This window comes from Entelurus aequoreus, linkage group LG26, assembly GCF_033978785.1.
Source record: "Entelurus aequoreus isolate RoL-2023_Sb linkage group LG26, RoL_Eaeq_v1.1, whole genome shotgun sequence".
Taxonomy (NCBI): Eukaryota; Metazoa; Chordata; class Actinopteri; order Syngnathiformes; family Syngnathidae; genus Entelurus; species Entelurus aequoreus.
In genome coordinates this window covers 19,574,086-19,588,869 of record NC_084756.1, presented here as the reverse complement: position 1 = coordinate 19,588,869, position 14,784 = coordinate 19,574,086, and the positions used below count along the sequence as shown (strand labels likewise).

Sequence of the window (14,784 nt, the reverse complement as noted above, 5' to 3'; positions counted from 1 at the left end):
ACACAAGTTCCTCCAAATTGAACTCGACTTAAAATGATTGTTTGAAAATGCGCATACACCATGAGTCACCTTGAACATTCAGCTACAATCTGAGCATTTGTGCAGACCGACACCTGACACCCCCTCTAGTAGGGGGGCAGGGCTCGAGAAGTCTAGACCTATCCTTTTGTTGTCCAATCCCAACACGCCACTGTCAGGACAGGGGGAGTCAGACTTTCAGAACAAAGTGTCTGAACAAACTCCAGCTGCTTGTACAGACTAATCATACATCACTGTTTTGTGCCGCTTCTTTTCTCGCATGTAGTGTTTCAGTAGTGACCTTGTTTTAGCCCGCGTGCAAGAACGTGTCCTGCATGTGCCGGCTTGTTTATGGTCCTCTGCATGTAGCGGCTGTGCATCGACTCCGAGCAAGAGGAGGAGGGGAGTCTCAAACAAAGAACCCTTATCCCGTCCACTGGAGCCTGCGGGCTGGAAGCTTGCTACTGCCTGCCCTTCTGGCTGCCACTCAGCACTTGTAAAGCTTCCAGAGTAAAAGTTCCAGTTGCGCCTTTCAAAATAAGAGAGGAGGACACACTTCCTCATTGGCTTTTCTTTGGCAAAACGTTCCTTGTTTTTGGCCATGCATTGACATATTTCTGTAGCATAGCACTACAGCTTCCTTCTACTTGAAATTTCGGTAACACTTTAGTATGGGGAAAATATTCACCATTAATTAGTTGCTTATTAATGTTACACAGACTTAATTTAGAGTTATTTGGACACTAGGGAAACATATAAGGGTTAGGGTTACTAATAAGCAATAATTCTGAGGTTATTGAAGGAAGACTCTTAGTTAATGACTTAATGGTTGTATAATAAGGCCATGCAGAATAAGGCATTAATAAGTACTTAATAATGACTAATTAAGAGCCAATATGTTACTAATTTGCATGTTAATAAGCAACTAATTAATGGTACTAAAATGTTACCGAAACTTCTTCACGTGTAGGAGGATTAAAAAGGTTGGGGAAGAAACAGTGTAGTATGTCTTGTATTCAATGTGCGTTCGTATTCACATGTTGGTTTCTTTGCCTCCTTGTTGGGATTTCCACATCCGACGTGTCCCCAGCTTTGGTAACAAAGGGTTTTCTCCAGTCTTCTTACCCCTGCAGTCACTTAGCTGGCAAACACGTGTGTGCTTCTTATCGTGCAGCTGCAAGCCCGAGTGGTGTCGGGAATGGTGCAAAGCCTTCTTCTGCTTATTCATATTTAGCACGCTTTTATCCTACATAAAAAGTTGAGAGGAAGCGGCACTTCACTTAGTGCAACAGATGGATGCACATATTTTTAACTTCCGCTGCTAAAGCCTGGACTCTCCTTTTTTTTCTTTTTTTTTACAGTCTGGATAACTGGTGTGGCTCTCTTTCTATGTATGTGTATATTTATATACAGTATTTCCATTTTGTGGCTTTGCACAGAGCCCCGGTTGGCCTGCTTGTAACCTGTGGTAGAGCCTTCATCCGCCTCCTCGACTTTTTCTCCCTTTTTTGTGTCTTTTCTCAACACGCTGATTCTTCCCAGATGTTTCCTGTGTGTGTGTCATTCCCTCTCCTGTCTCCATGGATCTCTCTGAGGATATCAACATCTACCCATGTTGGAGATTTATAGGGAGGGCTTTCCTGAAGAAATGTGTTTTCCCCTGCTGTAGTTTTTTAATTTGAAAAACAACAAAATTCAGGGTGAAAAGGCAATACAGTCGTGGTCAAAAGTTTACATGCACTTGTAAAGAACATAATTTCATAGCTGTCTTGAGTTTCCAATACTTTCTAGGGATTGGAGCACATACTTGTTGGTCACAAAAAACATTCATGAAGTTTGGTTGTTTTATGAATTTTATATGGATCTACTGAAAATGTGACCAAATCTGCTGGGTCAAAAGTATACATACAGCAATGTTAATGTTTGGTTACATGTCCCTTGGCAAGTTTCACTGCAATAAGGCACTTTTAGTAGCCATCCACAAGCTTCTGGCAAGCTTCTGGTTGAATTTTTGACCACTCCTGTGTAGAGTTGGGTATCGTTTGAATTCGAACGATTCCGGTTCTTTGTTTCGATTCCGATTCCTGACAATTCTCGACTATGATTCTTTTAAGAGGCAGGGTCAAAAAAAAGTTTAGGATATTTTAAATGAGCTAGCTAACCTACAGTCTTTCTGAATGAAATAGTCTGACATTCTCCATCAATTTTAATTCTATTAACTTTTTATGAACTTTACTATAAATTCCTCACAGGGCTGTTTTCAACTAGAATATAAATATCAAATCTATGAACTTGAATATAAATATTATAAATTATGAATACATTTTCCCAGGGGTACACTTTCCTCAAGAGAGCTTTATTTTTGAAAACCTCATGAAAACACATTTACACATACAAGTGTATGATGCTGCAGGTCGTTAAACATGTTACCATGCTCCCACTGATGGGCTAACCTGGTGCAGAAAAGCAAATAAACAATAAGAAACAACTTGCAAAACCCAATCCAGATTAGCAGCAGGTACAGTATAAAATCAGAGACAGTTCTTGTTTAGGAAAATGACCATATCCGCCTTCTCAGGCAGGATGCGTGAGCGTTCTGGACAGATAGTGTCTCCTGCTGTGGAAAATACACGTTCGCTGGGTGTCGAAGAAGCTTGAACGCATAAATAGGAGAAAGCGAGATATGACAGCAAAGGATAAGTCTTTTGTTGGTTCCACCGGACCACCACCATGCAGCAGGGTCGTCAGACATAAGTATCGGTGGAACGTCCTGGTACATCTGCAGCTCTCTCTCCACTCCACTCGTTTCTTGATGGACATGGAGCTCTGTTATTTCGCGGTTATTTCAATTTTTTTTGTAAAGTAAAGCCACATTTTCGACCGCCGACGCCCGCTATCCATGCTTGAGCTTGACTGACTCGCTCGGCTATGCTAACACTTCCGGGGGTGGGCGCTTCTTCGTTGGTGTTCAGCGGCTTCTTCTTCCGGTTCGGCGGACATATTTTTTTCCGGTCGGCGGACTAAATTGGCGTGACAGCATCGAAAATAGGAATCGAAATTTAAACTTTTGAACGATTCCGGGAGAATCGGAAAGTTAGTCCCGGTTCCAATCGATACTCGATACCCAACCCTACTCCTGTGGACAAAATTGGTGCAGTTCAGCTAAATGTGTTGGTTTTCTGACACGGACTTGTTTCTTCAGCATTGTTTAAGTCAGGACTTTGGGAAGGCCATTCTTCTAGCCTGATTTAGCCATTCCTTTACCACTTTTGACATGTGTTTGGGGTCATTGTCCTGTTGGAACACCAAACTGCGCCCAAGACCCAACCTCCGGGCTGATGATTTTAGGTTGTCCTGAAGAATTTGGAAGTAATCCTCCTTTTTCATTGTCCCACTTACTCTCTGTAAAGCACCAGTCCCATTGGGAGCAAAAGAGGCCCAGAGCATAACACTACCACCAACATGCTTGACGGTATGCATGATGTTCCTGGGATTAAAGGCCTCACCTTTTCTCCTCCAAACATATTGCTGGGTATTGTGGCCAAACAGCTCAATTTTTGTTTCATCTGACATCACATGGACAAAGATAAGACCTTCTGGAGGAAAGTTCTGAAGTGACTTAAATATTTCTCACAAAGCTACAGCTTCATCTTTTTTTTTAACTTTTGCATTCTTTGAACCTTTGTGAGGTTAGAAGACACTAGTTTTGTACCTGAGTGAAGGCCTTTCTTTGATCCAGGCTCCTTTTTAAGTCGAACGTTTGAGGGCATTGAGTTCAGGGCTCCCAAGTTCCGCCACACCAAACTCCCTGGCTGCTGGAAAATCTTCTACAAATTGTTTCTAAACCAACATAAGCATATAATTGTAACAAATCTCATGGTGACATAAAGAAGTAAGAGTCAAGTGGGGACCACCAAGGCCAACATAATTGATTAGGTTAATAAGTACAGTGTTACCTTGATTCTTGTTAGTAATCCGTTCCAAAATGACCCCCGGGTCGGAAGTTGAAAGCAGGCTAGCACATTTTGTAAAAAGGCATGTTAAAACACAGTTGTATTCTTCCAGTTTATTAACCTCTGTGCAACTTTAAGACACACTTATTACTCTTAGGATCAAATAGGGACTTTCTCATAAAAGTGTCATTAGTATATTTATTTTCTACTTTCTGTGCTTGAAATGTTTGAAGAACTTCAGATATATTTATTGATATTAAGTTTGTATAATGTGTTATGATTTTTATGTTTAATGGCCTTTGTCAAAAATATAAATAGTTTTTTTTATATTGGGAAATGTAAAATATGCAATATTTTAAAACATTGCAGAGTGGAATATTTGAAGTTGTGTAATTACAGTATTGATTAGGTCAATAATTCATGACATTAATTTTGATACAATAGACAAAACATTTTTATAGTGCCTACTCAGGTAGAATGACCGGGAAAGCAGGCAGAACTTGGTTGAGTTAAGTATATCTGCCATCTTATATATAACGGCCTAATAAGGGTCTACAAACACATTGATTCACATCCTAAAAATGATTCTTATTCATCCCAATTCTAAATCAATTCATAATTTTAAAAAATCCATCCATTTATCCATCATCTTCTGGTCTCGGGGGCAGCAGTTAAAGCAGAGAAGCTCAGACTTCCCTCTTCCCAGTAACTTCGTCCAGCTCTTCCCAGGCCAGCTGGGAGACATAGTCTCTCCACCGTGTCCTGGGTCTTCCCTGTGTTTTTCTACCGGTCAAACGTGCCTTAAACACCTCCCAAGGGAGGCGTTCGGGGGGCATTCTGACCAGATGCCCGAACCACCTCATCTGGCTCCTATCGATGTGGAGGAGCAGCGACTTTACTTTGAGCTCCTCCCGAATGACAAAGCTTCTAACCCTACCTCTAAGAGAGGAAACTCATTTTGGCCGCTTGTACCCATGATCTTGCCCTTTCGGTCCTAACCCAAAGCTCATGACCATAGGTGAGGATAGGGACGTCGATCGACCAGTAAGTTGAGAGCTTTGCCTTCCGGCTCAGCTCTTTCTTCACCACGACGGATCCACATTACTGCAGACGCCACACCAATATGCCTGTCAATCTCACGATCCACTCTTCCCTCACTAGTGAACAAGACCGGCAGGTACTCGCCTTTTTCCGTGGACTCGAACTTGGAACTACTGATTTTCATCCCAGTCGCTTCACACTCTGCTGCGAACAGATCCACTGAGAGCTGAAGATCCTGGCCAGATAAAGCCAGCAGGACCACAACATCCGCAAAAAGGAGAGACTTAATCCGGCAGCCACCAAACCGGATCCCCTTTAAACCCCCGACTGCGCCTGGAAATTCTTTCCATAAAAGTTGTAAACAGAATCGGTGACAAAGGGCAGCCCTGGCCGAGTTCCAACCCTCACTGGAAACTGGTCCGACTTACTGCCGGCAATGCGGACCAAGCTCATACAGGGAGCGGACAGCCACAATCGGAAGTCAAAAATTTCTAAAAATTTCTAAAAGGAATCGTAATCAAATCCAATCGTTAGGTGCCCGAAAATTTACACTCCTACTGCCCAAGATCATTTTTTATTGCATTTCAGTGGTTTAATGGCAGTTTCTTGTTTATACTTATCAAAGCTCTGAGTGTTATGCTAATGTTTTTCTGGTAAGCAGAACTGGCGTGCGGGAAGGGGCGCAATTACAACTAAATATAATTTTCTTGTTTTTCAATTGGCAAGAATGAGATTAATTCGGTTTTCATGGAAAAAGCATAGCAATATACCAGATTAGTCTGTTAAAAATAGCAGTTATTACGGGCCGAAAGAGTTTTTAAGAGAAAGTGTTGTATACTCAACATTTGGATCCCGCTCTCACAACGTTGCAATCAAAACTGCCTGGCGAAATGTTTACAACAATTTAACCTTCAAACTGAGCAATCATATCACATAAGGAAAACATGTAATGCCTAATTTTGGCCCTAGGGTTGCACAAGGGTTAACAACACCGAAAGACTGAGTCCTCAACAGCTGGGATTCTTTGTTTGAACTCTTGATTGCACAGAATTTTACACGGGCAAACAAAAAAGTTTGTTACACGGAATATTTGGCTGTATGAAAACCGAGACAGTATACAAAATCACGGGCAAAATATGGAGAAAATGTTTGTCAAACCAAATCCCACAAAAAGTTGACAATATGAAAGCCGAGGCTGGTAGTATTTACAGTATGGTTGTGTAATTACTGCGTCCCAAGAATTGTATCCCTTTTGTTCTATTGATAGTTGTGTCTGATATTCACTGACCTTGTTGCAAAGTCTGCACATACAACACTCAAGATACCAGTTCCTATCTGTGCAGTCTTTTTGCCCCAAATCGCATACTACCATCCCAGTAACTAATACTTAATTCTCCTTCAAGGACTCTAGGGCACAAATGTGAATACAAGACTTATCATGTTTCTCTTTGATGTAACTCAAACATAATAAAGCCGCTAAATTTGCAACCCTAGGGGCTCAGTACAAGTCATTCACAGCAAGGTCGTAGTTCTTGGGTATGACGTGAAGGCAGTCTGCTTGTAATAATGAAAGACAGGGCGTGCTGGGAGGTAGTACAGTAGTGATATAGTACTGCATGGGGGGTTGGACTCTGGATTTAGACTGAAGTGATCCTCCTGTGAGCCGTCACCACAGCCGCCGCCACTAATACCGGCCTACGCATAAAGCCATAGTCTTGTAAAATAGAATCAAATGCACTTCTGCCTTCTATTTGGCTGTCACATGACCAGTCACATGGTTCTCATTTTCAAAACAAGTCAAGCAGAGCTAAGCAAAATAACTTAAAATGTAATGTAAGTCAAATAAGTTTAATTGTCGCCCAACCAGCTGGCATGAGACAAGAGCAGGTGGTCCGCCCCCGCTCGCTCTGTGACCCCATTGAAAATTAAAAGGTGAACAAGGGGAAGACAAAAGGCGCCGGATGGGTTTGTGGTTGCCCGATGGCACGGAATCAAGCCCAGGGTTTTGTTGGCGGGAATGGAGGAGGATTTGACAGATCTGCCACTGGCTGACTGACTGACTGGTTCTGTCCTCTGGCTGGCTCCTGTAACGGGGGCCCCTTTGGTGTGGCGCTACCGCTACACTTGGCCGTGGTTGATGTTGGGAACCGCCCAAACACTCAGGTGGTGAGTCGGGGGAGATATGGGCAGCCTCCTTTGTCAAAATCAGTCAGAGAACATGTGCAGCTTGTTCTTTGTATGCAAAATCAAATATGAGCAGAAAAACATGGCAATGCCTTGCATGTTTTCATTGCATGGTACTTACTCGGCTTACTTGTTCTGCTTTTCTTCTGGAGAAGGCAGGGACCAATTTCAACAATATTGGAATCACGATTATTAATCGTTAATTAAAACATATTACATTGCACTTTGTATTTTAAACAAACAGTATGTACACTTACTTGCTCTCACATGTGTCCACTGTCTGTCGGTCGCCCTCTGGTGGTTGGATGACTGTTGGTTGTAAACGTGCTTGGTTTGAATGTTAATATTGGAGACGATCCCCCTCCTTTAATCATAACTGCCAAAATTATGATTACTATTAAAATTTGATTTAATCGTGCAGCTTTACCCGGTAGAGTTGTTGGACATCAGCCACAGCTGGTCATTTTGATTGATTGATTGATTGAAACTTCCGTTAGTAGATTGCACAGTACAGTCCATATTCCGTACAATTGACCACTAAATGGTAACACCCGAATAAGTTTTTCAACTTGTTCAAGTCGGGGTCCACGTTAATAAATTCATGGTAGGGCTGCAGCTACCGATTATTCTGGTAACGGAGTAATCTATCGATTAGTTAGTTCGATCAATCGTGTAATCGGATGAAGCACACTTTATAGCCTCACTGCATATTTTAGGGAAAATAGTTGAAATAAACAACAATTTTACTGCTTGCCATTTCCTTGGATCTTTTTTTTTTTTTCTAAAAATGCATCATCACACAGATCCTGGCACCCACACACCACCGCTCTCATGTGCGCTCTGTTGCAGCGGCCGTGTGGAAACAATGCCCACATATTTAAAGTTCCGGGCATTCCATGCATTCCCGATTTTATTCATTTTAGTTAAATGATTATTCAAAGCAACGTAATATAAATCACAGCTCTTTTATAAATACATTCATCGATTTAATCAGTTAATTTATTACAGCCCTACACATTAGTCGAACTCATTAGAGGTTATGTGACTAAAAATAACGCAATTAGCTTACAATCTCCACTTTCTTGCTGCCCTCAGTCTCTTCTTGAATAAAATGTCGTCACATTGCAAGGGCAGTCCCGTAATCCTTTCTTGTTGTTTGTTAGCAGGTCTCATTTCCTCTGTATTTTTTATTAGTAGAATAGCAGAGGTGGAAAAGTGTCATACGTTCAAATAGGTTGCTATTATTTCTTCCCCTGTGCCAGTGATTCTCAAACTCTCGTGGTATGACCAAGAATTACTTCAATAAATATTCAAACAGTGTTACTGTTCAAACTGTGTGTAATGTTCCAGTGGCCGAAAATATTAAATATACTTGCTAAATAAAACCTCTGACTTGTTTTTAATGAATATGTAGGCCTACCACGCTACTGTACAATAATGTTGGTCATTATGGTGGTGAAAAAAGTTTAAAAACCACTGCAGTATGCTATTCACAGCCACCAGGGGGTCTTTTTCTACAACATTTAAGGATTTACAAGACGGCCCGTGATATATTGACAAATGTTGCAGTTGGTATGTTTCCATCTATCAGCAATCACACACATTTATTGATTTATCTTAATGATTCCTTTTTTTTTTCTATGTGATGCACTTCAGACTGCGGGGCAAGGAAACAGCGAACCATTGTCAAGCTTTAGTGTGTGTGTGTGTGTGTGTAGTGGGGTCTTGTGTCGGCAGGTTTACAGGAACGCTGCCAAATCTCTCAGGAAGTTTGCAGCAGACGGTGAAAGAAAAAGGAAGACAAAGCAAAAGAGCCCCTTTTGCTTGTGTAAGCTTTGGGCACAAACGAAGGAAACAAGTCTTTCTTGTAGTAGAAGCTCGGACCATTCACACACAACCTCCCCCCTTGGCCTTCCTCTGCGCCATCCCACGCCTCCTTAACAGTTCCTTACTCTGTATTGTGTATTTATTTGTGGTTGGATGCTGTTGTGGAGTCCAGATGCTTGAGGCAGCAGTACAGGTTGCTTGGTCACATGCTCCTACGAGCATCCAAAAACAAACCTTTTTGTGTACAAAGTGCTGCACATTTGCACTCTTGTGCCCATTGAGGCGCATTCAGAGAGGTGACATAATGACTGCTTCTGAACAAAGGCAGATTTTTAATGTTCCAGTTTGTTGACCGTTTAGACAGCGCTCCATTTCGACGCAGCTGTATCCGTGTAGTGGGAAATGGCAAGCGCTCGCGCCCTGCGCTGGGCCTCCAAGTGTAGGCGGGAAGCGGAGCTGCAGGAAGGGTGGAATACACAACTGAACAAACACGAGTGGACATGTAATTGCTGCCTGTTAAAACGCGAGCAAGTATGGGCCGTAACCGCCAACTCTTCTTAAACTCTCTCCAGGAAACCTCACGGCGACTATCGCAGCTCCCCCTCCTCCAAGGACCAGAGCCGGAGCCCCATTGAGCGCGTGGTGTTGCCCAGCGCTCTTGGCGTCCACGCCAACCACCTGTACAGCCACGCCCACCACCACCACCACCATCACCACCACCAGCAGCAGCAGCATCATCACCATCACCACCTGGCCAGTTTAGCCGCCATGGACCAGCCGCTGGCGCTTACCAAGAGCAGCATGGCGGAGTCGGCGGCGCGAAGCAGCGCGGCAGCTCTGGCCGCCGTCCCGCACGCCGTCACAGAACGCCAGCAGGTAACGATCGATCGTCATCCACCACTTTGCTTTCGGTGGAAACAGCAAACGAACGTGTGTCCGTGTCCTTTCAGAATCGTCCGTCTGTGATCACGTGCGCTCCCGCTAACAACCGCAATTGCAACTTGTCTCACTGCCCACTGTCTCACAATGGCTGCTCCAGCCTGGCGAACAACTACAGGAGAGTCCACAGTAAGTAAATACAAACACTTGTCACATCGTTATCTCCTACTGAAGGTGTAGCGATAGCGTTTATCCAATATGGCCTGTCCTGGAACTACAATATTCAACACACAAAACTGTCAGTATTTCTAATATGTTAGTGTTATTTAATCAGCCATACACAACATAACACAATAAACCTGTGTGAAATTACCCCAGGCCTCCAATTTTTACTTTTTAAGGCCAAGGCAAGTGTTGCCTTAGAGGAGGGCTCATATTTTAGGGCACTAAGGCAAGTTGGAAGGGCACCAAGGCAAATGTTATTTTCTTTCGAGGCAGGGGGCTCCAAAGCGTATATATACTGTATATATATATATATATATATATATATATATATATATATATATATATATATATATATATATATATATATATATATATATATATATATATATATATATACAGTATATATATATATATATATATATATATATATATATATATATATATATATATATATATATATATATATATATATATATACAGTATGTATATATATATATTAGGGCTGCAACAACTAATCGATTAAAATCGATTATTTAAATAGTTGCCGATTAATTTAGTCATCGATTCGTTGGATCTATGCTATGCGCAGAGTTTTTTTAAATTTTTTATATATATATATATATATATTTTTTTTTTTTAAAATAACCCTTTATTTATAAACTGCAACATTTACAAACAGCTGAGAAACAGTAATCAAAATAAGTATGGTGCCAGTATGCTGTTTTTCTTCAATAAAATACTGGATAGGATAGAAATGTAGTTTGTCTCTTTTATCTGATTATTAAGCGATTAATCGAAGTAATAATCGACAGATTAATCGATTATCAAATTAATCGTTAGTTGCAGCCCTAATATATATATATATATATATATATATATATATATATATATATATATATATATATATAAACTGCGACTTATAGTCCGAAAAATACGGTATATATAATAGTAATAAAAAAATATTATTTTCATTTTTAATTTAATTCTTATTTATCTCTATTCGGATGTGAATCGATGTTTTTTGTGGTCTGCTTTTGTGGTGGATTTTCTTCTTGTTTAAGCTACTAAATTTTACTAAATCGATAAATTTGGTAAAATTGCAAACAGCTAAAATGATGTACAAAGCAAACTATAACCTGCTACCAAAGAATGTACAACAATTCTTCTCAACTAAAGAGGAGAAATATAACCTTAGAGGAAAATCTAATTTAAAACATTTGTATGCACGTACAACACTTAGAACCTTTAGCATACCAGTATGTGGAATTAAATGATCAATCAATCAGTCAATCAATGTTTATTTATATAGCCCTAAATCACAAGTGTCTCAAAGGGCTGTACAAGCCACAACGACATCCTCGGTACAGAGCCCACATACGGGCAAGGAAAAACTCACCCCAGTGGGACGTCGGTGAATGACTATGAGAAACCTTGGAGAGGACCGCATATGTGGGTTCCCCCCCCCCCCCCCCCCCTAGGGGAGACCGAAAGCAATGGATGTCGAGTGGGTCTGACATAACATTGTGAAAGTCCAAATGATGGAATGGATTAAGTAATGAAGTTAAACATTGTACTGATATGATCCAGTTTAAGAGGTTGTTTAAATTAATAGTGCTTACAAAGTACAAAGAAGAAGAATTATGAGAATTACTTTCAACTAGGGCTTCAACTAACGATTAATTTGATAATCGATTAATCTGTCGATTATTACTTCGATTAATAATCGGATAAAAGAGACAAACTACATTTCTATCCTTTCCAGTATTTTATTGAAAAAAACCAGCATACTGGCACATACTTATTTTGATTATTGTTTCTCAGCTGTTTGTACATGTTGCAGTTTATAAATAAAGGTTTATAAAACAAGTAAAATAAAAATTGCCTCTGCGCATAGCATAGATCCAACGAATTGATGACTAAAATAATCGCCAACTATTTTTATAATCGAATTTAATCGATTAGTTGTTGCAGCCCTACTTTCAACCTTATTGAAAATAAGATATTCTTCATCTCAGTATGTTAATAACGACTGAATTAACTAATTACATATTACAAAACTGTTGTATATACAAATTCACAGATGTCATTCTATTATAAAAAGGTCAGTAAATTATTTACATATTTGTAAACGCTCTGAAGTGGGAAAGGGGTAGGATTAAATAAGATTTGCTTCCTCCTACTCCTTTTTGGACGTGATTTAAAGTGAATGATATGAAATTGTGTAAGTGTTATACTGTAAGTGTGTTCATGTTCGAAATAAACTAAAGAAAGAAAAAAAGTTGCAAAAAAGCCAAAGTAAAAGCAAAAAAAAAAAAGGAAGTCATGTGTTGTGTTTTGGCTCAATTCTAAACTCCACCAGCTCCGAAAGTATGTGCTGACCTCGTCATTTCTCGCACCTCAAAATCACGCCCACTTCCTGTCTTGCAGCCAACACTGCGTGCGACCCCGTGATCGAGGAGCACTTCCGCCGCAGCCTCGGCAAGAACTACAAACCCGAGCCGGAGCCGGCGGCGGCGGCGGCGGCGAGCGCCACCAACTCGGTGTCCATCACGGGCTCTGTCGACGACCACTTCGCCAAAGCGCTGGGCGAGACCTGGCTGCAGATCAAGAACAAGAGCAGCCCGTCGTCATCCGCCAGCAGCCCAAACTCCTCCCCCGACAGTCACATGATCAACCACAACCACTCCCCCTCCCTGGTCTCCTGAACAGACCCCGCCCCCTTCCCGGCCTCCTTGAGGGAGCGCCCGCCTGCTGGTCTGCTTACACCCCCACTCCCCCCCCTCCCAATCAAGCAATAACAAAGTGTCACCTGACGAGGATTCATCCTTTTTTGTACATAACGAACACCTTTTTTGTTTTACACTTTTTCTTTTGTCGTAGTTTTGTGTCTGGATCCGAGAGAAAAGAAGCGAGCAAGAAAAAGACTTGAGAAACTTGCGTTTCTCCCAAGCCCCGCCCACCCGTTCGACTGGCTCGAGTCTTCCGCTAGCAAACCTCTGAACCACTCCAGTCCATTAGTCCCACACAGTTCCGTCATTCCCGAGCGGCGACAGAAAAGCACCTCCGCGTTTTCTCCAGATCCCTTTTTTCTCTCACGCCAGTTTCGGTCCCGTAGCTCCGCCCCCTTTTGTCCAAACAACGCACTGTGTTTGTTTTTTTGTTAAGGTTTTTCTTAAGGTGTGAAGGGTAAACTAATGCATGTCGTTTGTGTTTTGTTTTGAATAATAGCTGGTATCTATTAGTAAGCATTTCAACCTAGTTAGCCTCGGACGTCAGCTCGCAAGTAAGTAACACACGCTAAACTCACTGCTGGATCAGTCGTACACCACGTTGTTGTTGTTGTTGTTGTTACACCCCCTTTTCTTCTCGGACAGGCGCCGCCAAAGTAAACATTGGGCGTCGCTTCTCTCGTTTTTTTTTTCGACGCCAGGACGACGAAACATTCCTCCTGCAGGGAATTCACAAGCACAATCGATTTGTTGGTCGAACGGCGTCCTTAGGAGTGCTCCCGAAAGCTGCAGTAGGGAAGGGATTCACACGGAATCATTTTGCAATGCAGTCTGCTGAAAACGATGGAAAGCGCTGGTCAACGTTGGAATCGCCACAAAACACACGTTAGGACACTCAATTTGTCAGGTGAACCGCAAAGAAAGGGGCTTTATGAATCCACTTCCCGGCTGCTCGATACAACACTGGCATGGAAACAGGAGTTCAGAACCATTAAACCCACTTACTTGGATTCATCAGTGGGGAGTTTTTGCCATTTTACTGACATTTGGTGAATCATTGCTACAACCTGCTGTCATCTGTAACAGTCCAGTTTGTTGTAGACCAGGGGTGTCCAAAGTGTGGCCTCTTTATTTAATTTACAAAACACTATCACAAAACGACATAAGTGGACTAAAAGAGCCAACGGGTGTCATGTAATGGAATGTTGCAAAATTGACACTAATAACAAATAATGGGCTAACATAAAAACGGGCCTTTCGTTTATATGAAACAAAAGTTATGAACAGAACATTTCAGATAATTAAATACAGTTTTTTTTACTTTAAAACTGTCATTGCTCCAAAAATAATAATTAATAATTAATTAAGGATAAAACTGAAGTGGTTGTCAAACTTGTTTCACCAAGTACTACTTGGCTCTGCAAGTACCGCGATAAAGACCGACAATAACATCTAGTCGCGTAGGAGGCCTACGTTTGCATTAAAAACAAGGCAGAGCTTGTATTTAACAAGTGTATATATATATATATATATATATATATATATATATATATATATATATATATATATATATATATATATATATATATATATATATATATATATATATATATATATATATATATATATATATATATATATATGTCACTGTAACATTACACACGGTTTGAACAGTAACACTGTTTGAATATAGGAAAATAAAACACTGTAATCAAGTAATTATTTGGTGTACCACTAGTGGTACACATACCACAGTTTGAGAATCACTGATCTAGGGATTTAAGCTTTTGAAAGTAAAAATAATATATATATTGATATTTATTTGACACTCTTGTGAGTGGGGGTCTGATTTTTTTTAACGGTCGCTTTCCCAAAACTAATGAATCATTAGCAATGTGTACAGAAAAATACTTGTTTATAAAATAAAT

The 14,784-nt window shown here is 40.8% G+C and overlaps 1 protein-coding gene across 3 annotated transcripts in view; it reads left to right on the top strand.

The window, feature by feature from the left end:
* vgll4b (vestigial-like family member 4b) overlaps positions 1 to 14,407 on the top strand; it is a 72,754-nt gene extending 58,347 nt beyond the window's left edge. For all 3 annotated transcript variants that reach the window (XM_062038328.1, XM_062038327.1, XM_062038326.1), the window contains 3 exons: positions 9,596 to 9,899; positions 9,974 to 10,091; positions 12,555 to 14,407. In XM_062038328.1, coding sequence (XP_061894312.1) covers positions 9,596 to 9,899; positions 9,974 to 10,091; positions 12,555 to 12,832 — 700 coding nt within the window. In that variant the 3' untranslated portion in view covers positions 12,833 to 14,407. The remainder of the gene's footprint in view (positions 1 to 9,595; positions 9,900 to 9,973; positions 10,092 to 12,554) is intronic.
* Positions 14,408 to 14,784: the final 377 nt, after the last annotated feature.